Raw genomic sequence first — 25792 nt, forward strand, 5'->3', positions numbered from 1 at the left:
CTTAACTCTGTGCTGTTGTGCGCGTGCGCACGTCACTGGACCTTCTGGACGGGACGGGGCGTGACCACGCCCCTACTAATGATAACTCGAAGCAACCAACCCGCCCATGGCAACCGGGGTCAGACTGGTCGAGGAGACGAGGGCAAAGCGTGCGTCTGTATGAAAGTGTGAGAAAAGAAACAAAAGAAGAAGTTGGACACGTTCCCGTCTTTTACAACAATTGTATTTTATTCACCCGAAGTTGTGCTTTGGACGGCCTGCAGAGATGATGACCATAACCCAAATGGAGAGCACCGTGTGCTACAACAACGGCTACGAGGATGAGTATATGCTTCAGGAGGATGAGTGGGACCGGGACATGCTGCTTGACCCGGCATGGGAGCAACAGCAGAGGAAAGTAAGTCGTAAAAAGCGGTCCTATTCAGCGCGTCAAAGTTTTTCCACTATTATCCACAAATACTTGAACAACTACATGTGTCTAGTGTGGCCAAACTGCACAATTGCTGATGCACTATTTAGAATAGTAACATACCATACCGTACCAGTAGAATGACCCCATTTGACTCATGGGGTAAAACTCTTGTGCTCTGTAGAAATCTCTAAAGTCACTACAAATGACTACAGTTGTCAACTTGTGAACAGTTTTAACTCATTCGCTCTACTAGTGAGGACAAGTTATTAGATTGAAACACAGGTAAATGACAACTTCTGCCATCTAGTGGAGGATTATTTAATTGTTCTCACCCTCACTATGTCACCACAGATGCAGTAGGTGAACAAAAGATACGTTCGTTGCAATCATATTTCACATCACTTAATATGATACAAAATAATAAATGTAAGTGTTCTATAGAAGCTCACGCAAAATTGTTTAGTATTTAATTAGTTTCCTCTTGAATTATTATTTTTATTTATTTATTTACTTTTTTTTTGGTATGTTTTATGATGTCAATCTGTTGAGAGGTTGTATTCTATGAGAACGAGTTGTTTTGTATTGTATGTTTTGTATTGTTCAATAAAAAAAAAAGATACGTTAGTTGCTGTAAAACAGTGGTTCTTAACCTTGCTAAAGGTAGTGAACACCACGAGTTTCAAAGGTGCATTCACCGAATCATTGGACTTTCATAAGAAAGCCATTTTTAAAAACAAATTCAAAACCTAGCAAGCTAACAAAAAGTGAATTCCTGTTAAAATTTATTCCAGATTTCAAATTTACCACAAATAAGTTTGCCTTTTCCTGTAGATTTTCACGTTTGTGAATGAAATGAAAGTCATTTCATTTCACACTGTTCCTTTTTTGTTTTCATGTCTACATTCTCATTTTATTGTCTTATCCTTGCGTCACATACTATTTTCATTACGTAAAAGGACACTTTTTTGTCCCCCTTTAAATTATCTACGCAGTTCACGCTGTCTGTAGGTCTGTTATACTGCCGCAGACCAAGTGCCAGTCAATCTTCCACTGAGCAAACCGATTTCTCCTCCTTAGATAGACGGGCTGGCAGTTGAAAGAAATGGAATAAAGCCTTTAAATTGAGGGCAAACCGGTCCAAAACCTGGTCAAATAATGCCACTTTGCCTAGATTTAGTCAGCGTACAAAACTGGGCTCTGCCTTTCTTAACCTTCACCGACCTCCTGAGGCTTACTCACTGCACCCCTGGGGTTTGATCGAACCCCAGTTAAGAACCACTGCTGTAAAATAATATTTTCTGGAAAAATGAAGTCAAATTGAAACATTGTTCTTCATTTATACAGTCTTTTGTCCACTCCCTGTGTGATTCACAAGCTGTAAATGAGTTTATACTAGAGATATTGAGTTATAAGTAATAAAGAAAGTTTCTCATGAGTTAAGTAAAATGTGCCAAACATGGCTCTGATGGATGGATGTGGCGGCCGGGTACCAGCTAGGCTAACAATAACCCTACTTTCCAGCGGCTCTGCTCACTCTCCGGTGATACGCTCGGAATGTGAGCTGTCAACAGATGCTTCCAACACATGATGACGCTCTCGGGATTTAGAATGGACGCTGCATCTAATTTTAACCACCACCACAGGCAGGCATTGTAGTAAGGCTAAGCCGCTGTCCTTGGCGTGGAATTCTTTTGTTTATAGCGATGGCATGCAGAAAATATTGCACTGGCCTGTCTGAATATAGCCTTGTGTCCCCCACACTCGCAGTTGATTTTAGGGCTTTATGACTGTGATTTTTTTTGCACAGCTGGAGCCTCCCTCAACTTGTTACCCCCTACCCTCCATGGTAGGATGATGAAACAGTGTATTTGTGGCAACAAGGTGTCAACATGAAGCTTACCTCTCTATGCACAATGGAACCTTGAAGAATGGATAATTTAATTTTTTGTCTTCAGAAATCAAATTTGAGTCACAAATGCCAACCATCCTGGAAGCAAACAAGCAACCATTTGGCATACAGTTGATTTACTTTTCCTGTAAAAGAGGCCAAGTGCTTGCTTATTATTACTTATATCTATATACTAGTAGTCTATTATAAAGCTAAAACAAATTACACTGTGGATATTTTACCAAATCACATGAACTGTGACTATGTTTTATGAAAGGCCTGTGATCTTTAGTGGATTTTTGTTTGTGTGTATCTGGAATGACTTTCGTAACTATGGGTTGGTGACATGATGGTTTTGAACAAAATTAACCCATCCTATCTATGTGACCTTCTACCCTTTGCCACGTGCCCATCTTGTCACCTGCTGTTCCAGAGTGTTAAGCCACTCTGACCCCAGCTATGGAACTCTTTACCACCTGATCTACAGTGGTATGAAAAAATATCTGAACCTTTTGGAATTTCTTACATTTCTGCATAAAATCAACATCAAATGTGATCTGATCTTTGTCAAAATCACACAGATGAAAAAACAGTGTCTGCTTTAACTAAAACCACCCAAACATTTATAGGTTCATATTTTAATAAGGATAGTATGCAAACAATGAAAGAGGGGGGGGGTAAGTAAGTGAACCATCACATTTAATATTTTGTGCCCCCCCCCCCCCCCCTTTTGCCAGCAATAACTTCAACCAGACGCTTCCTATAGTTGCAGATCAGTCTGGCACATCGATCAGCACTCATTTTGGCCCATTCTTCTCTACAAAACTGCTGTAGTTCAGATTCCTGGAATGTCTGGCACGAATCGCTGTCTTTAGGTCATGCCACAGCATCTCAATGGGGTTCAAGCCTGGACTTTGACTTGGCCACTCCAGAACGTGCATTTTGTTCTTCTGAAACCATTCTGAAGTTAATTTACTTCTGCTTTTTGGATCATTGTCTTGTTGCAACATCCATCCTATTTTTAGCTTCAACTGTCTGACAGACGGCCACAGGTTTTCCTGCATAACATCCTGATAAACGTTTGAATTCATTCTTCAATTCATAATTGCAAGTTGTCCAGGCCCTGAGGTAGCAAAACAGCCCCAAATCATGATGCTCCCTCCACCATGCTTCAGGTGGCATGAGGGCATAGGGTGTTGGCATGAGGTGTTGATGTTTGGGAGCAGTTCCATTTTTCCTCCACAGATGACGTTGTGTGTTACTCCCAAACAATTTAACTTTGGTTTCATCATTCCACAAAATATTTTACCAAAACTTCTGTGGAGTGTCCAAATGCCTCTTTGCGAACATTGAACGAGCAACAATTTTTTTTATAGACAGCAGTAGCTTCCTCCCATGAACACCATTCTTGGCCATAGTTTTACATATAGTTGATGTGTCCACAGAGATATTGGACTGTGCCAGTGATTTCTGTAAGTCTTCAGCAGACACTCTAGGGTTCTTTTTTTACCTCTCAACGTGTTTTGCGCTGAACTCTTGGCGTCATCGTTGGTTGACGGCCACTCCTTGGGAGAGAAGCAACAGTGCCAAACTCTCTCCATTTGTAGACAGCTTCTCTGACTGTCGATTGATGAACATCCAGACTTTTAGAGATGGTTTTGTATCCTTTCCCAGCTTTATACAAATCAACAATCCTTGATCGCAGGTCTTCAGACAGCTCTTTTGACCGAGCCATGATGCACATCAGACAGTCATCAAGACATTTCTTACCAGGTGTGTGTTTTATAGTGGGCAGGGCAGCTTTGAACCACTTTTCAGTGATTGGGCACACACCTGACTTAAAATGTTTGGTAAAAATTGGTTTCAACTGCTAAGTCTTCTTAGGCAGAGGGTTCACTTACGATTGTTTGCATGCTATCCTCATTAAAATATGAAAACCTATAGGCGTTTGGGTGGTTTTAGTTAAGACAGACACTGTATTTTCATCTTTGTGATTTTGACAAAGATCAGATCACATACGATGGTGATTTTATGCAGAAAATGGAGAAATTCCAAAAGGTTCAGATACTTTTTCATACCACTGTACGTTACTTCACTTCTCTCCCACCTTTCCAATCCAGACTCAAAACTCACCTGTTCGAATTATCATACCCATACCCTCTGTTCTGTGTTACATCTTTATTATTTCCTATCCCTTGATTTTGATTTTGATCTGTGAACTCACTGCCAACTTTTGGTTTTCTTTTACAGCGACCTTGAGTGTTCTGAAAGGACTTTGAAATAAAATGCATTATTTTTACTATATACTAGTAAGGTTCAAAGATCAATTCTGACTGCATACATTACATAATAACTATTGATCAGCATTCCATAGTATTGTCACTTTGTATTGTGTAATAACTGCATCAGTTGTAACTTATATTATTGTTGGTATACCATAGTACTGTACTGCACTTCAGGTCACTTTATATTGTTGGACAACCCTCTTTATCACTTGCACAGCTGTAATTGCTGAGCAACTTCTGTCCTTAAAAGGCAAAATGGCTCATTTTGCTTATGTTTTAGGCCCTAAATGTACTTTAGTTATTGTGGTTTGTTTGTTATTTGATGTTATACTAGAGTGCACACATAGCAGGGACAAATTCCATGTGTGTTTCTAACAAACATGGCCAGACCTCAGTTCGGCATGAGTTTCAGGATTAACTCTGTGCTTACTTTCCTTCTACTATACACTTAGTTAGGTTTTTGCACTGGTGTTAAACTACACTTGATCCATGATGATATTTTGCTTCTCTCATGGAACTAAATGCAGTGCAGTATTCACAATATAAAATACAAGGTATGATACAGAATATACTGTATAGGCCTGCGTATCTTTAGCTGCGGCAGTTGAGTATTGAGTCTATAATATACAGTATGTATATTAGGGATGCACGAAAATCCAAACTCTTGGCCGAAAAACCGAAACGCCAAATAATACATATTTATACAATTCATTTTTTAAAGAAATTATTTTATTTCATTATCTCCCGATTAATGCTCTTTCCCTTGGCCTTTTTTTATTTTATTTTTGTATATTTTATTTCATTACTTCCCGATTAATGCTCTTTGCCTTGGCTTTTTTTTTTTTTTTTTTTAAACAGTTAGGCGGAAATAAAATATAGTCCCTTCTCATTAGTACGCAAACATCTTCCAAAATGTTCTTCGGCCTCCGAGGCTCGAGAGATTTATTTTGAAAGGTGCAGATTTTGAAACCTCTTGGGAGGGTGCGTTCCTGGCGGCAGTGAGCATTTTGTGGCAAACGTGTCCAATGGCAGAGGTGCCGGCGTCATAGAATACTGTTCGGTGGACGGCACGGCCGAAGAAACCCTGACGAATGCGCTTTCTTGGATGTTTGGGACACTTGAAAAGTAGCTCTTACTCCTCCAGTTTCTAAGTTAAATGAGATTTCCATCTACGTTTGTGTGGAACTGTAGTTCACAACAACAACATAAAACAATTCCGTTCTCGCTGAAACTAGTAAAGCTCTTTACAAGGCTGATACAATCTCTCGTACTACTTAAAATAAGATTCGCTGTTTTCTTGTGCAACAAGTGGAATCGATCAAGTGCCAAGCGAGTGGGCAGAGTCGCTTCCAGCCGGATTAAACGGCGACTGGCAGAAGGGGTGTGAAAGTTGTGGAAAAAATGTGACAAAAATAGGAAGTGGTCGTGCCATAAAATTATTCTACTAAAACACAGCATGTGCACATGTATGCATTTAAATACTGATTTATTTCTATACTGCTCACTTGCTTGAACTCCAAACTATGCACTGTACTTGATGTGACGCGGGAAATCAGTTGAAAGCAATTTCAGAACGAGCGTGTAGCAGCAATGAAGCTAATTTATTTTCCCTCATTAATAATTTATATATTTCTTTGACATGTTGGCTGTGAGCCGCTAGGGTTGCATCTCGCCGTGTTTTGATTACGTTATCACAGGAGGACTACGGTTCTTCACACTATTCGGTGGTAAACTTTTGGCCTTTTAACCGAAAATGAAATTTTAGCTATTTTCGGCTGAAAGTTATATATGATGTGTATATATATATACCCAGATTAATACTTCTATTGCACAGTTCTCCCTTTTATAAGTACAGTTGAGTGAGTGTTGTTCACTATTTGGCTTGCTTCAGCATTGTTGTTGTAAGTTGCTTCCTGGCTATGATGTTGGTGTTACTCTGTCACCTGAGGCATGGTAGATTTTTTTTGTGACGAACATTCGCAGCGTACATTGACCGCTTTGTTCGGGAAGACTTTTCAAAAGGGGTCTTATGCCCTAAAAACTTGAATTAAATAATGCAAATTGAATGTTGTTCATAGGACTTCTTCTAGCTAGACTTTGTCATCTATTTTCCATCCTTCATGAGTCTGTCAGACTTACATTGTGGGGCCCAAAAGGCATTAGCTAGTAAAATTTCAGGCTTGGTCCCTGCTGTATGTGATTCATAAATATTTTTAGTGCAAGCCATCATTGGTCAGTAGCGCCATGTGGCCGGGAGTCTGAGTGCTCGGAAACACGGGCATCGGAATTGTTGCAAATCTATTCAGAGTCAGAGTTTGTGCCCCAGCTGGCTGCCATTCTTAACAAAGATGGCAGCAGCTCAAAGTCACAAACCCTGGGGGAGAGCTCACTGTGAAATGTGACGGTTTTTGCTTTGAATGCTAAACTGTTTTAGTAATTTTCTGCTACAAGAGTGGCAAGGGGATGAATTCTCAAGTTAAGTTGCACATACACAAGACTAAAAATATTACATTCATACATTCTAAGTCTTCTTCTTCATGGTTTACGAGTAAACTGAAGTCTTTCACATTTGACTTTGACCAGAATGTGGAGTGCATCCTGTCTTCTGCCAGTAGTAGGCCACATTGACAAAGAAAATAGACACACACACAAAAAAAATAGACAATAGAGTTTAGTTTAGAGTTTTTTACTGAATTCCTGTTTTTTTGAGTGCAGAGAAAAAAATTCATCTTGCCGCCATCCCTCTGTTCTGCACCTCTAATCCCAAAATCTAATGAGTTTTATCACACCTGTGACCCTAATGGATACAACACTTCTGGTTGGAATCAACACAAGCCTTTGATATCATACATAACAATTACAATTACAAAGAACTATGGTTTTAAAACATCTGGTAAGGTCAAAACATATTTAGGTGACATTTTATGCAGAGTACGATATTGTTCTGAGTCCGCGTTGTGAATTTTATACGTTCATTTTTTCGCAAATTGCCATATTTGTTATCACACTTTTTGTCTTATATATTTGCCACATTGACAATTTGGCACTTATCTAAAGGTATTCTATTATCCTTATGATTGTAATGAAGGTGACCTGGAAGAATGATTAGGATAAGAGAGCAACCTTGTGCCTGTAATCAATCACATTGCAAGTGCCTGCACGGTGACAGACAATAGGGAACAATTTCTTTGTTCACATGACATTCTCATTCACACTGACACGACGACACATTCTGACGTTATTCCCTCCCGGCAGGTCCCTTATCACGAAACACACCAGATCGCTCTATATTTAACACCTTATATCAGCCGGAATGCTGAGCTCTGCAGTCGGCTCCCGGACCTTCATCCATTGCTGGCGAGTGAGAGACCTGACAAAAATAGTAGGAGATGGACAATAATCCTATCTTAACTGGATTTACAGTATCTCATACAGCACATTTGTTCTGATGCTATGGGTGAACAGTCTGAAAAGAGGTGACATTTGACTCATTTGGGTCACTACAGGTCAGTTTTTTCCTAACCTTTATGGCCGGGGTCCTCAATTAGCAGACCGCGGTCCAAGACCGGACCACGGCACACCTCTCTGTTGACCCATGCTTGTATGAAAAAAACAGTTTTGGACCTTCAAGATTTGTATTTGAAGACCTCTGTTTTATGGGAAAAGGTTCCAATTTTGTATGAGAATTGTCTGAAACCAAACCACCAAATCAAAAATGCCACAAAAAGTATGAACACTGAAATGAGCTCATATCATTTTATCTTTTTGCTTTAATCTCTGAGTGATTTTTAACTATCTGAGACAAATTCCTTATGTGTTTTTAACATATTTGGTTAATCAAGATGATTCTATTCACAACAACATTCATTCATTCATTTTCCGTGCCGCTTATCCACATGAGGGTTGCAGGGGTGCTGGAGCCTATCCCAGCTAACTATAGGCAGTAGGTGTGGTACATCTTGATTTGGTTGCCAGCCAATCACAGAGTACGTATAAACAGACAACCATCAAACACACCCCCACACACTCATACAAAAGGTAAATTTAGAGTGTTCAGTCAGCCTACCATGCATTTCTGGGACGTGGGAGGAAACCGGAGTACCCGGCGAAAACCCACGCATGCACGTTGTGAAGATGCTAACTCCACATAAGAAGGCTGAGTCCAGGATTGAACTTTTTATCCCAAAACTGTGAGGCAGACGTGCTAACCACTCAATCCATCATGCGGCCTCACAACAGAATCATTCAATAAATCAATTTAAAAAATAATAAATTAATTACTCTAAAAGTGATGCTGAAACATTTTCAGTCTTCCTATCTACCACTAAGTAGAACCGCTTCTGCATGCATTTGAACATTATCAGCATTGAAGCCTGTCCCATATCTGTTCAAAATTAAAACTGTAATGCAGCCTGTCTGTGTTTAGTCCCGAGTCCATGTAGCAACAGCAGATAACTGCCTGGGGTTCTCAGAGTGTGAGAAGGTTCTTAAGGGTCTAAATATGTTATAAGTGCTAGACAAAAAGAGCACAAGCCGAAGCAGAAATATGTTCTCTGAAAGACAGGAAGCCAGTTCAGACTCTGGAAATACCTGTGAACTGGACCATTAAGCATTTCCTGATGCTAGTCTCAGTTTGAGGAGTTGCAGTCTTGATGTGCTTCAACTTTCTTATATGGAAGTGAGCAGGCCATAGTCTGTTATTGTCTCCTGTATGTTTCCTTGCTGTGGAGAAATCAGTCTCTCTAAGACATGTTTGGATACCATTGCTTTTTATTTGACTCTGTTTTAATAAATGGTAATAAAAAAAACTAATGAGGTATATTTAAAGTGGCTGTTTGAGTCCAATATTAACCCTTGTTTTACAACTTCCTTATTCTTTTTCGAAAGTTTTAAGGTGACTTAAAAAAACTATTTATTTATTCTAATGCTGTCAAACGATTAAAAAATTTAATCTAGTTAATCATATGTCAATTGTGTGATTAATCATGATTAATCACATTTCCCTCAGGATGAATAAAGTTGCTCTTCAGGAAAAAAAATCTAGGAAAATACTATAATTGACTTAAAATTTGTTTTAAGATTAAATGTATGATGTGTGAATGAATTAATAATTAACCAAATAAGAGTTTTAAAATTTTATTAAACAACTCAACTCGTATAAAGTAAAAAATAAAATAAATTGTCTGTATTATACAGCAAAGAGTTTTAACAGATTAAAGTGCCTCAGACTAACAATGTGGCTCAAGTACCGTTTGGCATATTACCCAAAATTGACTCCCAATTTAAAAAGCAGACAAGCACAATACAGTAACAATAGCTAGTATTTCAAAAAATGTGTAAACAACTTGTCTGTTAAATTCAACATTTGGAAACAAATAAATGCAGCACTTGCAGTTTTACACTATATGGCCTGAAAGCTGTGTGAGATAATTATTATTATTATTTTTTTTAAACAATTTTCACACACTTAACTGAAAAACATTACACTAAACTGTGTGTAAAGGTGTTTAGAAACACTGCTTAAGTTAGCCATACTCTTATTATTATTTTTTTTAACCAACTTCTCAGGCAAACTAGCTTGTTGACATTTTCAGATAACAGAGCAGATCTTTTCTTTTGAACAATGTACCCTGTCAAAGAAAATAGTATCTCGCAAGGAGGCAGGTGTGACCAGATATTTTTTTTGCAAGGTGGGCCAGCTTACTATGGGCAATATTGTGCGCAGACCACCACTGTAGTGGACATGAGTCCATGCTGGCACTGCCTTGTACCTGTCTAGTGGTTTGTCATTGGTTGTTGCTGTTTGTTGTCATTGGATTTTCAAGGCCCTCATCTTCGACTATGTTAATGGGTCTACACTCTACAGTCTCTGGCTACCCATGTAGCGATAGCAGTAGTCAACCTACTTGGTTTCTTTTTGTTGGCAAGTCCGAGTCCGCACTCTGCCAGTGAAGCTTGATGACTGCGGCTTGTTCCTAACTTCCTGCAGTGTTAGCGTCATTGCTAACACTAGCGAAGATGTGCCTTGCCCGAAGGTGGTACTTTAGGCTGGTTGAGCTTCGATCGAAGGACAGTTCATCACAGCAGTATGTGCACACAACTTTGATTTTATCAAGGTTTCCATTAGGCAGCTTTTTAAAACGGAATTTGGTCATCATCCTCACTCATTGTGGCTGGCTGCATTATGTCCTGCATTGCCGCGCGGAGAATGTAAACATCAGCGTGTGGGACTACGGGAGGCAGTTGTGGCAAATTTTTTTTAATGCGTTAATATTTCCAGATTAATCATGGTCGTTAACGCGTTATTTTTGACAGGCCTAATTTATTCATTTATTTATTGGGCCAAAGAAAATTATTTTAGATTTGTCTGCATTACCTGAAGGATATTGTTTAGCATCAATACAGTGATACAGTATTTGTTTGATGCAGTAACAGAGTAACTCCACAGTAGGGCTGGGCGATATGGCCTTAAGTACGTATAACGGTAAATTGAGCAGATTTACCTCGATAACGATAAATGACGATAAATTGTAAACTGTTTCTCGTTGATTTATTTACCAGCTTTCAATTGAACAAATTTAACAATTGTACATGTACATTAAACATTAAATATATAAAAAATATATTGTAAACAATAAGAATTCAAGTATGACCATTTATAACAGCTTGTATGACTTGAACAATGAACAACATTATAAAGATTCATACGACGACTGTGCAAACATGTCATTATAACAAAAATGACTTAGTTTGAAGCAGTACACTTCAAACAGACAACTTATTGTTAATGGCTGCTGTGATATAATTACTCAACACAAGTGCTTACGTCAAGGTTTTAGTTTTTTTTTTCCAGAGCATGTTTTAATACATGCACGTACATATGCACCCCCCCCCCCCCCCCCAGACAGACACATACACACATTAAAACTCTTTTGCCAATAAAACATTTAAGATTTTGCACAGAATAAAGCAAGCACATATAAAAGAATAGCTGTGGCCATTAAATGGTCATATTATAGGCTTCACTGTTGGATCATAATTTATCATGAATGCTTTACCATCATAAAAGGGATATCAAATCACACAGATACAAAATAACGCATAACACTAATTGCTAGATGCAGTCCGTGACTAATCAATCCACTCATTAAGTTCAGCCGTTTTGACAAGGTTAGAGCCGCTATCTGACTGCATCACGCTTATTTGTAGCTAGCGTTAGCCTGTGGCCTGGCTTCCAGTAGAAAGCAGTGAAAGGACCCTCTCCTGAAATCGTGAGAACCAGGGAGGAAACCGGGCGAAAGCCCATTTGGAGGCCGCCAAGACTCTACTTAATGTCAGGTGAAAGTTTGGCGAAGCTCCCTTAAGCCCGACTCCATCATCCATTTGCCTGTAGTGATAGTCGCTAGCGTTAGCCTACCTGGCTTCTGTTTGTTTGAATTCCTGATAACCATGTGACTTCATACGTAAGCACACTGACTGCTTTCTTAAAGGGGAATGAACATAGCCGAACAACAAAATCAAAGCGGGATAAAAAGACTATATTTTCTTGTTTTATGAAAATTAATGAATTTACCGATATGGTCAAAATTACGTCGGTTATCGTGAAGAATTTCGATAACGATAAATTTTCGGTATATCGTCCAGCTCTACTCCACAGTCCCACTTTCATCCGCTGTCAATAGATCTGAGCATCATATGCATATTGACCACTGTTGAACACCACAGATTATACCTGTTTGGTCTCACCGTCACCGATTTACCAATTTCAAAGGCAGTGGTAAATTATCTCAACTCTAGTGCCAGAAACTCTGCAGTGCAGTAATTGGTCCTCATAAAATGGAATGAAACTGAAGGAGTATGAAATATGCAGTTTTATAATCCATTCTAGAAATCAGGGTTCCAGTACATTTTTCAGGAAAACCTTGCCGGTCAAATAGAATCTCTGGTCCCATCTTACATTTTCTTGTCTGTAAACTCTAAAATTTTTGTTTTGGTCCATACATGGTATATGATCTGACCCTTCTGAAAACTTGCTGTTGTCTGCACAGTAATGCATTGAAATATGATGCTTAATTGTTTAATTTAATTTAGAGTAATTAGAGTTTGATTGATTTTCTGTCTCTGTTAGACTTTTACTGCTTGGTGCAATTCCCACCTGAGAAAAGCTGGTACTCAAATTGAAAACATCGAAGAAGACTTAAGAAATGGACTGAAACTCATGCTTCTTCTGGAAGTGATCTCAGGTCAGATTTTAATTTAAAGTTTAATGTCCTACTTCATTTCTGTCTGTAATGCTTTATAGTCATGTGAACATTTTTTTTCTAATAACCATTGCATGTTTACTTTCACTACGTTCCCACTGTGACATACTGTATATTTGTAGGTGAGAGATTACCAAAACCGGACAGAGGAAAGATGCGCTTTCACAAGATTGCCAACGTCAACAAAGCACTGGACTTTATCACGAGCAAAGGGGTAAAACTGGTATCTATCGGAGCTGAAGGTACTAGAGCCCTTGGCTAAAGTACATAAAATATCGCCATTACATTCACTGAATGTTTTTTCATTATTATTGTTTTTTTATTGTATTTGTTTTTCAGAGATTGTAGATGGAAATGTAAAGATGACCCTTGGAATGATATGGACAATAATTCTCCGCTTTGCCATTCAGGACATTTCTGTTGAAGGTGGGGTATAAAATGCATTTTAAAATACAGTCATGCTGAGGGATACGAGTTTTATTCGTTCCACAGTTAATCACACTTGTAACTCTAAAATATCACAAACCACTTTTCCCCAATGAAGTGAGTGAAATTGCTATGAGCCAAATATATAGTGTTTCCTATGTTGTTTCAATCTTTTTTTCACACATATCTTTTTTATTTCTTACTTTAAGAATTGCAAAACTGCTGCTTGCTGTAAAGTGAGTTTAGTTGAGTTCACTACCAATATACGGGGCTCTCAATTTTTGGCTTGCAATTAGGCCTGAACGATATATCGTTTAAACATCGCCATCGCGATGTGCGCATGTGCAATAGTCCCATCGCAAGGACGTGCGATAGTTTTTTAATTTCATTTTTTTTAATCCACAAACGTTTGTTTTGAGGAAGGAGAGGGGAAAAAAGCGCACAGTTTCTCTTTCTCTCCAGCAAGTCATCGGCTCCTCCCCCTCCCCCTGCAACAGCGGAGTGGAGGGAGGAGGGGCCGAACAGCAGAGCGGAGGGAGGAGGGCCCGTTCTCAAAGTGAAAGCAAGCAATCAACACGTTGGAGGAGCAAGGAAGACTGTATCCAAAAGGAGTTTTGGAAGTATTTTGGCAAGAACAAGACTATAAGGGACAAAAAACAGCCCTGTCGACAGTGCCTCGCCATGGTTGCCTCAACAAGAAGTAATCTGTCAAACATGTGGGACCATTTAAAACGCAGGTATCTATGCATTCCTGCTACGAGCTCCCCATCAGAGGCTTTTTAGCACAGGTGGGAACATTGTTAAATGCCAACGTTCTTGTCTCAAGCCTGCTATAGTGGATAAACTAATAGTCTTGGCCAAAAACCTATGAGACCCAGTTGAGAATTGCTGAGCAAGGAAGGTGGACGATATGCAGACAAATACATAACACAGCTGAAGGAATGTCTTTTCTTTTTATTCATGTGACAGCTATCAGGAAGGCAGGAAATTTGGGAGTTAAAATGGTTCTGTTATTCATCACAGTTATTTGCAGTTATTCAGTTCAATTATTTACAAGTTCAATTGAGTTTGTTTCTTTTATATTTAAATTTATTGTAAACCGTATTTTTCAAATAACTATATATAGTACAGCTGCACATAAAGTTTTGATACTTAATATTTTTGTTGAAATATTTTTACAACTTTGTTGCCGTTTTGCAGTTTTATATTGTTATATTTTGTGTAAACAACTCAGGGGACTAATGCACTTGCACTTTTATTAGTCAGATTTCATATTTAAGTTCAAATATGTTGACAACTTTGTTGTTTAACTGAGGTTTTTATGTATTGTTATAGTTTGTGAACTCTTTTGTCATATTTAATATTTTTGTTCAAATATGTTGACAACTTTGTTGTTTTACTGAGGTTTTTATTTATTGTTATAGTTTGTGAACAACTCTTTTATTTGTCATATTTAATATTTTTGTTCAAATATGTTGACAACTTTGTTGTTATTTTACAGAAGTTTTTATTTATTGTTATATTTTGTCAAAAACTTAGGGGACTAATGCACCTGCTCTTTTATTTATCATTTAATGTATTTGCTGCTGTTGAAGTGTAAAATATTGTATTCAATAAATGATCTATTTTGTGCAGACATGACTTCCTGGATACCTTCATACAGAAATCTTCATCATTCACAAATTAAACGGTATTATATGAATACACTGTGGTCACGGTGTGTTATGTAAAGTATTTCCAAACAGCTATTCAAGTCATTTAGTGAAAATTTCTTTAAAAAAGATAGATCTTTTTTTTTTTTAATATCGCAATATAATATCGCAATATATTGCAAACCTAAAAAAAATCGCAACAATAGTTTTTTCCAATATCGTTCAGGCCTACTTGCAATGTTAAAACAAAAATAACCCTATGACGTATCGCACCAAATTTACAAGTTGGATAACAAGTATCTCAAGGCACTACTGTATATTTTCTGGTAATGTGTGAACAAAAAGGATAAAGAAGAATCCTATCATCATCATAATCTGAACAAAGCCACTATTCTACCTCTTAACTTCTGAGCAGAAACATCTGCCAAAGAGGGTCTCCTCTTGTGGTGTCAGAGAAAGACTGCCCCCTACAGGAATGTCAATGTCCAAAACTTCCACGTCAGGTAAGCCAACCCCAAAAGAAATGAAAGCCAAATGTTTCAATGCGTCTGTGTGTCATTATTTCGTTAATGAACACCCTGTTTATCTACTTGTAGAGTTTTATAGTGTCACAAGCAAAAACACTTTATAGCTTATGCTTCAAAATGAAAATTTTGACATCCAGAAATCAAGTAGTTCAAATGGCCTTGAAATAGCAGGCTTGGTTTGCTAAGGTGAACTGACATGTTGGTACTCTCTGCTTACGACCGGTGAAGCTGGAAGGATGGCCTGGCCTTCTGCGCCCTGATTCACAGACACAGACCTGACCTGCTCGACTACTCTAAGCTCAGCAAGGTGTCGTGCATGTGTGTCTTCTGTATCCTGGGATACTTTTTGTCACTCCCAAACACTAACACTGACTGAAGCCCACGTGAAAAGCAATAATGTTTCACAGTGTGATTGGATAAAAACTGCAACTTGCAATGACTTGAGTTATGCTGTAGATACATTGGCTCCACTGCATCTAAATAGATGCAGAAATTTGCCTTCACGATGATTTTGTTTGGCATGATACATTTAAGAGGTCCATCCATGCACATTTCTCTGGTACTTGTCCATGTTATCTATTCTTGTAACAAGGCACACCACCACAAGGAGAACACCAGTCTCAGTCCTAACTCAGATGAGAGAGAAAATGTGTTTTAAACCAGAAAAGTCCAGTTGGAATGCCCTGAGAAACACTTCAATGCCTTCTTAATTTTCCAGATTTTACGGGAAACACAAAAACAGACTAATGTTTTGAATTTTGGATATTTACTAAATCGGTCACGGTTAATTTTAAAAGTAATACTGTGGGGCAAATAAGTATTTAGTCAACCACCAATTGTGCAAGTTCTCCTATTTGAAAAGATTAGAGAGGCCTGTAATCGTCAACATGGGTAAACCTCAACCATGAGAGACAGAATGTGGGAAAAAAAACAGAAAATGACATAGTTTGATTTTTAAATAATTTATTTTCAAATTAGAGTGGAAAATAAGAATTTGGTCACCTACAAACAAGCAAGCTTTCTGGCTGTCAAAGAGGTCTAACGTCTTCTAATGAGGTCTAACGAGGATCCACTCGTTACCTGTATTAATGGCACCTGTTTTAACTCATTATCGGTATAAAAGACACCTGTCCATAACCTCAGTGAGTGACATTCCAAACTCCACTATGGCCAAGACCAAAGAGCTGTCGAAGGACACCAGAGACAAAATTGTAGACTTGTACCAGGCTGGGAAGACTAAATCTGCAACAGGTAAAACGCTTGGTGTAAAGAAATCAACTGTGGGAGCAATTTTTAGAAAATGGAAGACATACAAGACCACTGATAATCTCCCTCGATCTGGGGCTCCATGCAAGATCTCACCCTGTGGCGTCAAAATGATAACAAGAACAGTGAGCAAAAATCCTAGATCCACACGGGGGGACCTAGTGAATGACCTACAGAGAGCTGGGACCACAGTAACAAAGGCTACTATCAGTCACACAACGCGCCGCCAGGGACTCAAATCATGCACTGCCAGACATGTCCCCCTGCTGAAGAAAGTGCACGTCCAGGCCCTTCTGCGGTTCGCTAGAGAGCATTTGGATGATCCAGAAGAGGACTGGGAGAATGTGTTATGGTCAGATGAAACCAAAAAAGAACTTTTTGGTAGAAACACAGGTTCTTGTGTTTGGAGGAGAAAGAATACTGAATTGCATCCGAAGAACACCATACCCACTGTGAAGCATGGGGGTGGAAACATCATAATTTAGGGCTGTTTTTCTGCAAAGGGACCAGGACGACTGATCTGTGTAAAGGAAAGAATGAATGGGGCCATGTATCGAGAGATTTTGAGTGAAAATCTCCTTCCATCAGCAAGTGCATTGAAGATAAGACATGGCTGGGTCTTTCAGCATGACAATGATCCCAAACACACAGCCAGGGCAACAAAGGAGTGGCTTTGTAAGAAGCATTTCAAGGTCCTGGAGTGACCTAGCCAGTCTCCAGATCTCAACCCCATAGAAAATCTGTGGAAGGAGTTGAAAGTCCGTGTTGCCCAATGACAGCCCCAAAACATCACTGCTTTAGAGGAGATCTGCATGAAGGAATGGGCCAAAATACCAGCAACAGTGTGTGAAAAGCTTGTGAAGAGTTACAGAAAACGTTTGGCCTCCGTTATTGCCAACAAAGGGTACATAACAAAGTACTGAAATGAACTTCTGATATTGACCAAATACTTATTTTCCAACACGATTTGCAAATATATTCTTTAAAAATCAAACAATGTGATTTTCTGTTTTTTTCCCCCCACATTCAGTCGCTCATAGTTGAGGTTTACCCATGTTGACAATGACAGGCCTCTCTAATATGTTCAAGTGGGAGAACTTGCACAATTAGTGGCTGACTAAATACTTATTTGCCCCACTGTATGTGTTTCAATTCAAACTATTGTAGGTTTGTGAGGAATCTGTACAGAATGTAACATACTCTTGCAATATGTTTATCATTATCCCTAAACATAATCCGTTATATAGATTAGAACTACATCATATTATCTATAAAGTATCTCATTTGAATGCCCTGGCGTCAATGGATAAGGTAGCTGTGTTGATATGTCACCTGCCTTCTGTCACATCCACACAATGCAAAAGTTACTCCAACATTTTCCCTAGTGTGGCAGCGTTCTTCCACAAAAGCATTGTGGCAGAATATTCTATTATAAATTCTACACTCAGTGAAGATCACGTTTTGAGCATGTTAATTTTGAGCTAAGCAGCTGTGGCTGTTCAGCAGGAGTGATTCATCTGTCGTCACTCTTGCAATCAGAAACCCTCACCTTTCAACACTGGCTTGAATGGTCACGGAAACACGAGCTTTGAGCTCGTGGCGATCTGCCTCACGCCTGATATTACCTACTCGTGCACCACAAGAATCTACTTATCCTTGTGAGAGTAAAGAAAAACACATTACATCAGTGGAGTATCACCAATTCATCAGTTACCTCACACTGCTTTTCTTCTCTCTCCTACACACACATTAACTGCCTGTGGAGACCATGGACATTTTAGATTACAGGCAGTGTAAGTGTGCAGCTGTTGGGATTTGCTCCAGGTGAGCGTGGCTTCATTGTGAAAGCATAAAGCCCCTCGGAGTGTCCTCCGATCTATCCAAATAGCCATTTTGGATTCATCTGATCCCTGTACCTCATCCATAGTTGGGTCGAGGATCAGCTGGACCTGCCTGTCATGTAGCGGGCAACCACCTTTGTGGTGCAGAGACAAAAGGGCACCACTTCAGCATGATCCCTTTGCCACAGTGCACTGTCTCTGACTGTCCAGTTAGCAGAGAGGCTTTTCGGTGGTAGCGCTATCGTTCACTTCCAACAGTACGGTCCAGTACTACAATGACAGTAAAAATAATATAACAGCCATGCATGAATTCACCTGTTCTCGCTTCTTGTGTGTGTGTGTGTGTGTGTGTGTGTGTGTGTGTGTGTGTGTGTGTGTGTGTGTGTGTGTGTGTGTGTGAAAATTATCCTCAGCTAACTGCTGAAAAATTTCCACTGCTGTACATTTCCCTTTAATACCCTAAGATGCCACAAGATGCTATTAAAGGTAATGGCTAAGAGAAAGGAAACAAATGGTGTTAAAGAGTTACTATATAATTAAGTCATAAATCTCAACTGTTTAAAGACCGTGTCAGTTCGGAGCTAGGTTTTAGTCTGGTTTGGTGTAAAGTTGTGACGTATATATGATTTACTGTACAGCACTGTAGCTTTGGTGCATTTTTACATAATCAAATAGACTAAACCATTTTTTAAAAGGGTAATGTTTTATTTGATAGTTTTCTGTATATTTATACATACTGTAAACATTGGAAATTTTAACAACGTTTTAACAATAACAATAACAACACAGAATTCAGTTGAGGCTTTGCTTTTCACAACATTGTTCTGTCCCTATCAACCGTGAATAATGGGGGTTTACTTTTTTACGAGAATAAAGTTGTAGTTGTTTGGAAAAAATCTAAATATTACTGAGATGAGGTTTTATCAGTCATCTGCTGCAGTTTAGTTTCAAATTGAATCAGTCCTAACCAATTAACACTCAGTAACAATGTGTAAAAAAATATATGTATTAGGGCTGTCAAAATTATCGCGTTAACGGGCGTTAATTAATTTTTTAAATTAATCCCGTTAAAAAATTTGACGCAATTAACGCACTTGGCCCAGCTCAGACAGATTTAAATGACAGAGGAGTGAAAGGCCCACTTGTTAATTGTGTTTTGCGGAGTTTTGCTGCCCTCTGCTGGCGCTTGGGTGCGACTGATTTTATAGTGTAAGTAATTATTGCCATCAACAATGGCGGGCTACAAGTTTATTTTTTGATTGAAAATTTTACAAATTTTATTAAAACGAAAACATTAAGAGGGGTTTTAATATAAAATTTCTATAACTTGTACTAACATTTTTCATAAAGAACTACAAGTCTTTCTATCCATGGATCACTTTAACAGAATGTTAATAATGTTAATGCCATCTTGTTGATTTATTGTTATAATAAACAAATACAGTCCTTAAGTACCGCATGCTGAATCTATATATATCCATCTTGCGTCTTATCTTTCCATTCCAACAATAATTTACAGAAAAATATGGCATATTATATAGATGGTTTGAATTGCGATTAATTGCGATTAATTACGATTAATTAATTTTTAAGCTGTAATTAACTCGATTAAAATTTTTAATCGTTTGACAGCCCTAATATATATATATATATATATATATTATATTATATTATATTATATAAAAAACAATATTACTGTGATGAAGTTTTATATTAGTCACCTACAGTTTCAAATTGAATCAAATCCTAATCAAATGACACTCAGGCAGAATGTGTCATAAATAAGCTGTCTCTATATTGTACTTTACAATAGGTACTGATTTCTTAGGAAGAAGACATTTGAAGATCTTCCTTTTTTTACTTTCAAAAAAATCAAATACCTGTACATAGCACATCTGTATCTAAAGTTGCAATGACTTTATCCAATGGGCACCTTTTTTCTCCTAATATTATAAATCTAGTAAAATTACGAAATGTTCCCAAGCAATATTGCATATTAATTCTGGCAACACGTTGATGTTGTTCTTAGGATTTTTTGTTGGCATTGTTTGGTATTTTTACCCCCTGTGCCCTGTAGGATGAAATTCAGTTAAAACATAAAATAAAAAGACTACCTCTCGATGATTCTCCTGTGAATATGTGCGTTGGTTTTAATCAAACTCTTCAGCAGATTGCTTGGCTTTTGTCAGCATTTGACACCCCACTGTTACGCACAAGATAAATTGCTTGATCTGAAACACAATTAATGATAAAAGGAGTCATTAAGATGATTCCACAGTTGTTGCGCCAAAACATTATCGATTCTCCTGTTGCGACACCAGCGGCCGTATTGATCAAACTATAAACATCAATCTAATAAAAACTAGACTCTTGAGCCATTTTGTTTTACGTATCTTTTGGCAAATGGCAGTTTGCATGCAAGTGATGAGAAAGTATAAGGTGTCTGCCTAACATGAAGGTCAGGCATGGTGGCATTTTAAGTCCGGCATAGCTGTTTAGTCACGTGGAATTGTTTGTCTTTATTTAGGATGATCCTCTGGGGAACCTGAACCTGGCTTTTGAACTAGCCGAGAAACACCTGGACATTCCCAAAATGCTCGATGCAGAAGGTAATTATATAAGAAAATATTTGATCATTTTTAGGCTTTTGCGCTTAATAAAACTTATGGATAAATGTAATTTGCCCATACCGAAAAAACTCCCACCTAATTAGTTTCCCACACAGAGATAGAGAAATTTAGCCCTCCTTTTATCAATCTACACAAAATTGGATGGACATGCCTGTCATAACAGGAGACACACAAAAGTCAAAGATCCTTTTGGTTTACAACAGTCCTTTGGGTGAATTTGCATGTCTACTTTGAACTAGTGCTATGTGCTTTATTTAAATAATTCTTAATCAGATGAAATTATCCTTAAAATGAGTGAGGCAACGGCATTTCATCTGGGGTAAGCACAGCATCAAAGTTTGATCGTAAAGCTTCACCAAAAAGGGTTGCGAATCTGCGATGGCTCGATTATCATCGCTGCTTGTGGCTTTATACAATCTTAGTTTATAATGTTTTTTTTTTTTTTTTACTTTGTTGTTTGTTTTTTGTTTTGTTTTTTTACTTTGTTGTTTGTCTATAAAATAATGTCTCTTTCCCTCGTTCACCTTCCACACAGATATCATCAACACCCCTAAGCCTGATGAAAGAGCCATTATGACCTACGTGTCCTGCTTCTATCATGCCTTTGCTGGTGCAGAGCAGGTGCCCATCCTCATTGATAATGAACCCAAAAGTGATATTTACTGGATACTGTTGGAATTTCTAATAGAAATGTTTTATGCACATCCCACTGTCTTTGACTGGCAGATTGTTTTTTTCCCCCTCAGGCCGAGACAGCTGCTAACAGAATCTGTAAGGTGCTAGGTGTAAACCAAGAGAATGAGAAGCTGATGGAAGAGTATGAGAGGCTGGCCAGCCAGGTAATGATGAAAAATGACTGACATTCGCTTTCTAATTCTTAGATGGTGTCATATACGAAATGGCGACAAAATTGAAATTAAACTGACTAAGATGGCATAGCAATAGGCACCAAGAGTTGTTGTTCAACTGGTTAAATTCAAATCACTTTAAAGAGGGCTTTGGGGAGGCTTTTCCATTTTCCTTCTTAAAGTTTCCTTAGGAATAAATGATGCAATACAGTTGGTCTCACAACATGTATTGTGCTACACAGTTTTTACTCAATTGAAATCCGTGTAGGGAATTCATCCATTGCTCGATAGATAGTGTAGTTATGCAACATCTGTTCTGCAAATTTAAATTTTGTGCAAAGTGTGAAGTATATTTTTGACAATAATATGAAACGATAAATCAAGCACTCAATAATATTCATAAACAATGAGCTTTAAGCTTTCCTTCTGTAATTAAAAGTCACTTTTTTTCAGAATTTATATAAAAACATTAGAGTCCTATTGCAGTCATAATCAATCTATAAATCAGAAGAAAATTGAGTTTTAATCAGACGGGGGCTGCAGTTCCTTGTTTTCCATGCAAGTCTATATCACAATATTCCTACTTGTATTATTATTTCTTATTATGTCATAATTGTCTTGGCATCTCCCCATCCAGCTGCTAGAGTGGATTCGCCGCACCACTCCCTGGCTGGAGAACCGGACCCCAGAGAAGACCATGGCAGAGATGCAGAGGAAGCTGGAGGACTTCCGGGACTACAGGCGCCAGCACAAGCCTCCCAAGGTGCAGGAAAAGTGCCAGCTGGAAATCAACTTTAACACCCTGCAGACCAAGTTGCGCATCAGCAACCGACCTGCCTTCATGCCCTCCGAGGGGAAAATGGTGTCTGTAAGTTACTCTAAATCTACCCTTCACTGAACTTGGCATCATTAGTTGCCGGGGTTGAAGAGAGACACAGAAGTGAGATTTTCCCACTTTGATTGTGCCTCCAGGATATTGCCACAGCATGGCAGGGCTTGGAGCACGCGGAGAAAGGCTACGAGGAGTGGCTCCTCACAGAGATTCGCAGATTAGAGAGACTGGACCACCTGGCTGAAAAGTTTCGCCAGAAAGCCACCAATCATGAAAACTGGGCCAGCGGTGAGCAGTTATAGATATTGCGGATATAAAAAGTTGAGTTGCTATTTGAATGCGAGGTTGTTATGATTTTAAAATAAAAACTGTACCACTGTATATTAGGTCAACTCAATTGGAATCTGGAAAAAAAAAAGGATACTGTTTTAGAATGTCTTTAACATTAAACAACTGTAAAACTGCAATTTATTTTACTTACCTAATTATAGTTCATATTAACATAAATATTTTAAATGATTTATATTGATATCATGTCTTAACATCACAAATACCTTGCATTTCGAAAGGGATGTAGACTTTCTTGTGTATCCATTGTAAATCTGTACTTTCACACTTTTTTTTCTTTTTGAATTCTCTTCCATTTGGTTTGTTTTAGCTAACCTAGGTTCACTTCAGTATAAGTCTTCGTTTTCATCATCACCATGAAAAAGTATATGTTTGAAATCCAAAGTTCTAATTTCTTTGTCCTTGAATGTGTGCTATCAGGCAAAGAAATGTTGCTCTCCCTGAAGGATTACGAAACCGCTACCCTGACACAAATAAAAGCAATGCTTCGGAAACACGAGGCCTTTGAGAGCGACTTGGCAGCTCACCAGGACAGAGTGGAGCAGATTGCCGCCATTGCACAGGAGCTCAAGTACGTTGCCCTACTTGACATTTGCTGTCATTGTCCGAGAATGTGTATTTGTGGTGTGAATTCCCTCCACAATTAATGGTGGGCGAATATTAAGGCCAAGTCTACCTGTACGTGGATATTTTTAAAAGCATATATTGTGTTACCAATACGGTTTGGGAAAAAAAATATATATCAAAAATATTTTGTCCTTCAAGTGTATTTTAGTGAATCAGAAGTATTCTTTGATCATGACTTGTGCTTTTGTATGTCATGTGTATATAGGGGACTAACCCAGCGGGACTGGTCGCTCGACACGCCGTCAACCATACACAATCACATTCATGGTTAATTTGGAGTCTACAGCTGTATATTTTTAGAGTTTAAAAAAACTCTAAGCACATAAATATTTTAGATTTGTTTTATTGAATGTCTTGGATAGCAGTATGACACACTACAATAAACATGCAACAAATTTTCATCCAAAAAATATCTGCTTCACATTCATCTTTGGGGGGAAACACATCATAAGCTATCTACCAAAATAAAGACCTATGTTTTCTTATCTAGCGAGCTGGATTACCACGATGTGGCAGCTGTGAACCAGCGGTGCCAGAGCATCTGTGACTTATGGGACAGACTAGGAACCCTCACCCAGAAAAGGAGGGAGGCATTGGAGGTAATGATTATCAGAGTAAGGTGGGCAAGCGAAACATGGATACTACTGACCATATTATCATATGGATGTCATGGTTTGTGTGACAATCCTCCACCAGAGTGTGCTAATGATCCACATCAGTAGCTACCGATTATTTTCAACAAAAATATGCAGAGGCGTTTCTTATTGTCTGAGATTAAAACATGGCTGTCATCATGTGGCCTTTGACTGGCTCCAATCCCACTGGCCACTTCCTCTGATCCAGACTGACCATTACCAACCCGCAACTGCCTGAGAGCCCAGGAAAAGGTCTGAGGATTAAATGTGAATGACAGCAACAGAAGCCCGTTGTCTGTCCGTGTCCCACTCAACACAAATTCCCCACTGATCGAGCCAAAGTTGGGGTTAACAAGGCCATGCTAATGTTATTCTCTCTGGGGTTCGTCTTCATAACAGGTGCTTTTATGAGTGGTGGGTTGGGGTCAGGGTTATTTGTAATGGGATTTTTATGGAAGAGGTCATTGTAGATTGTGTTTTGTGTTTTTATTTTATTCACGTCATGTTGTAATTCTTTCAGCGTACAGATAAGTTGCTGGAGACCATCGATCAGTTGTTTCTGGAGTTTGCCAAGCGCTCGGCTCCTTTCAACAACTGGATGGAGGGTGCCATGGAAGACCTCCAGGACATGTTTATGGTCCACACTATAGATGAAGTCCAGGTAGGGTCACCATACAGCACACAATAGGTTACTGTAGAATATGTCACATTGACACCGTTGACTGCAGTTCATTTTTATCTTAAAGTTATTCATTATTAGCAGTATTGAAGGACACATAAAGTGCTTGAAATGAAATAATTCTTACTGGTTAGAGAATCATTTTATGGTTTAAATGACCACCTATATGATAGATATTACCTCATCTACAAATGACTTGGTCCATTTGTTTGTTTAAAAAGTCAAATGTGTCCCTTGAGAACAAGATTTACACAATATACTTTTTGAAGGCGGTGAAGAATGTGAAACTACAGGATAAAAGCAGGAGATCTTTAAGCCCTGTACCTTTTGACTGTAAGGCATACAAACCTACCACAATTATACAGAGGTGGGTAGTAACGCATTACATTGACTCACTTACATTTACTTGAGTAACTTTTTGAGAAAAATGTACTTCTCAGTTATTTTATGACGCAATACTTTTTACTTTTGTAATAGTTTATTGTACACAGAGGCGTAGCAAGGGTCCCCGGGGGCCCCAGGCAACAAGCAACATGGGGCCCTTCGAGCGTGTGCAAGTAATGGGGACAGTTGGACTTGGAGCAATAGAAGAAAGAGTAGCAACACAAAAATACCACCATCGGATGCGGAGGTAT

General features: G+C 38.6%; 1 protein-coding gene across 1 annotated transcript in view; it reads left to right on the forward strand.

Annotated features, from left to right (window-relative positions):
* Positions 1-125: 125 nt before the first annotated feature.
* actn2b (actinin, alpha 2b) overlaps positions 126-25792 on the forward strand; it is a 37619-nt gene continuing 11952 nt past the window's right edge. Inside the window, exons 1-14 of the mRNA XM_057848385.1 lie at positions 126-397; positions 12714-12828; positions 12969-13088; positions 13186-13272; positions 15340-15427; positions 15680-15758; positions 21086-21167; positions 21724-21809; positions 21935-22027; positions 22674-22904; positions 23009-23156; positions 23637-23787; positions 24334-24442; positions 24999-25139. Coding sequence (XP_057704368.1) covers positions 266-397; positions 12714-12828; positions 12969-13088; positions 13186-13272; positions 15340-15427; positions 15680-15758; positions 21086-21167; positions 21724-21809; positions 21935-22027; positions 22674-22904; positions 23009-23156; positions 23637-23787; positions 24334-24442; positions 24999-25139 — 1662 coding nt within the window. The 5' untranslated portion in view covers positions 126-265. The remainder of the gene's footprint in view (positions 398-12713; positions 12829-12968; positions 13089-13185; positions 13273-15339; positions 15428-15679; positions 15759-21085; positions 21168-21723; positions 21810-21934; positions 22028-22673; positions 22905-23008; positions 23157-23636; positions 23788-24333; positions 24443-24998; positions 25140-25792) is intronic.

The sequence above is a fragment of the Corythoichthys intestinalis genome, chromosome 10 (genome assembly GCF_030265065.1).
Source record: "Corythoichthys intestinalis isolate RoL2023-P3 chromosome 10, ASM3026506v1, whole genome shotgun sequence".
Taxonomy (NCBI): Eukaryota; Metazoa; Chordata; class Actinopteri; order Syngnathiformes; family Syngnathidae; genus Corythoichthys; species Corythoichthys intestinalis.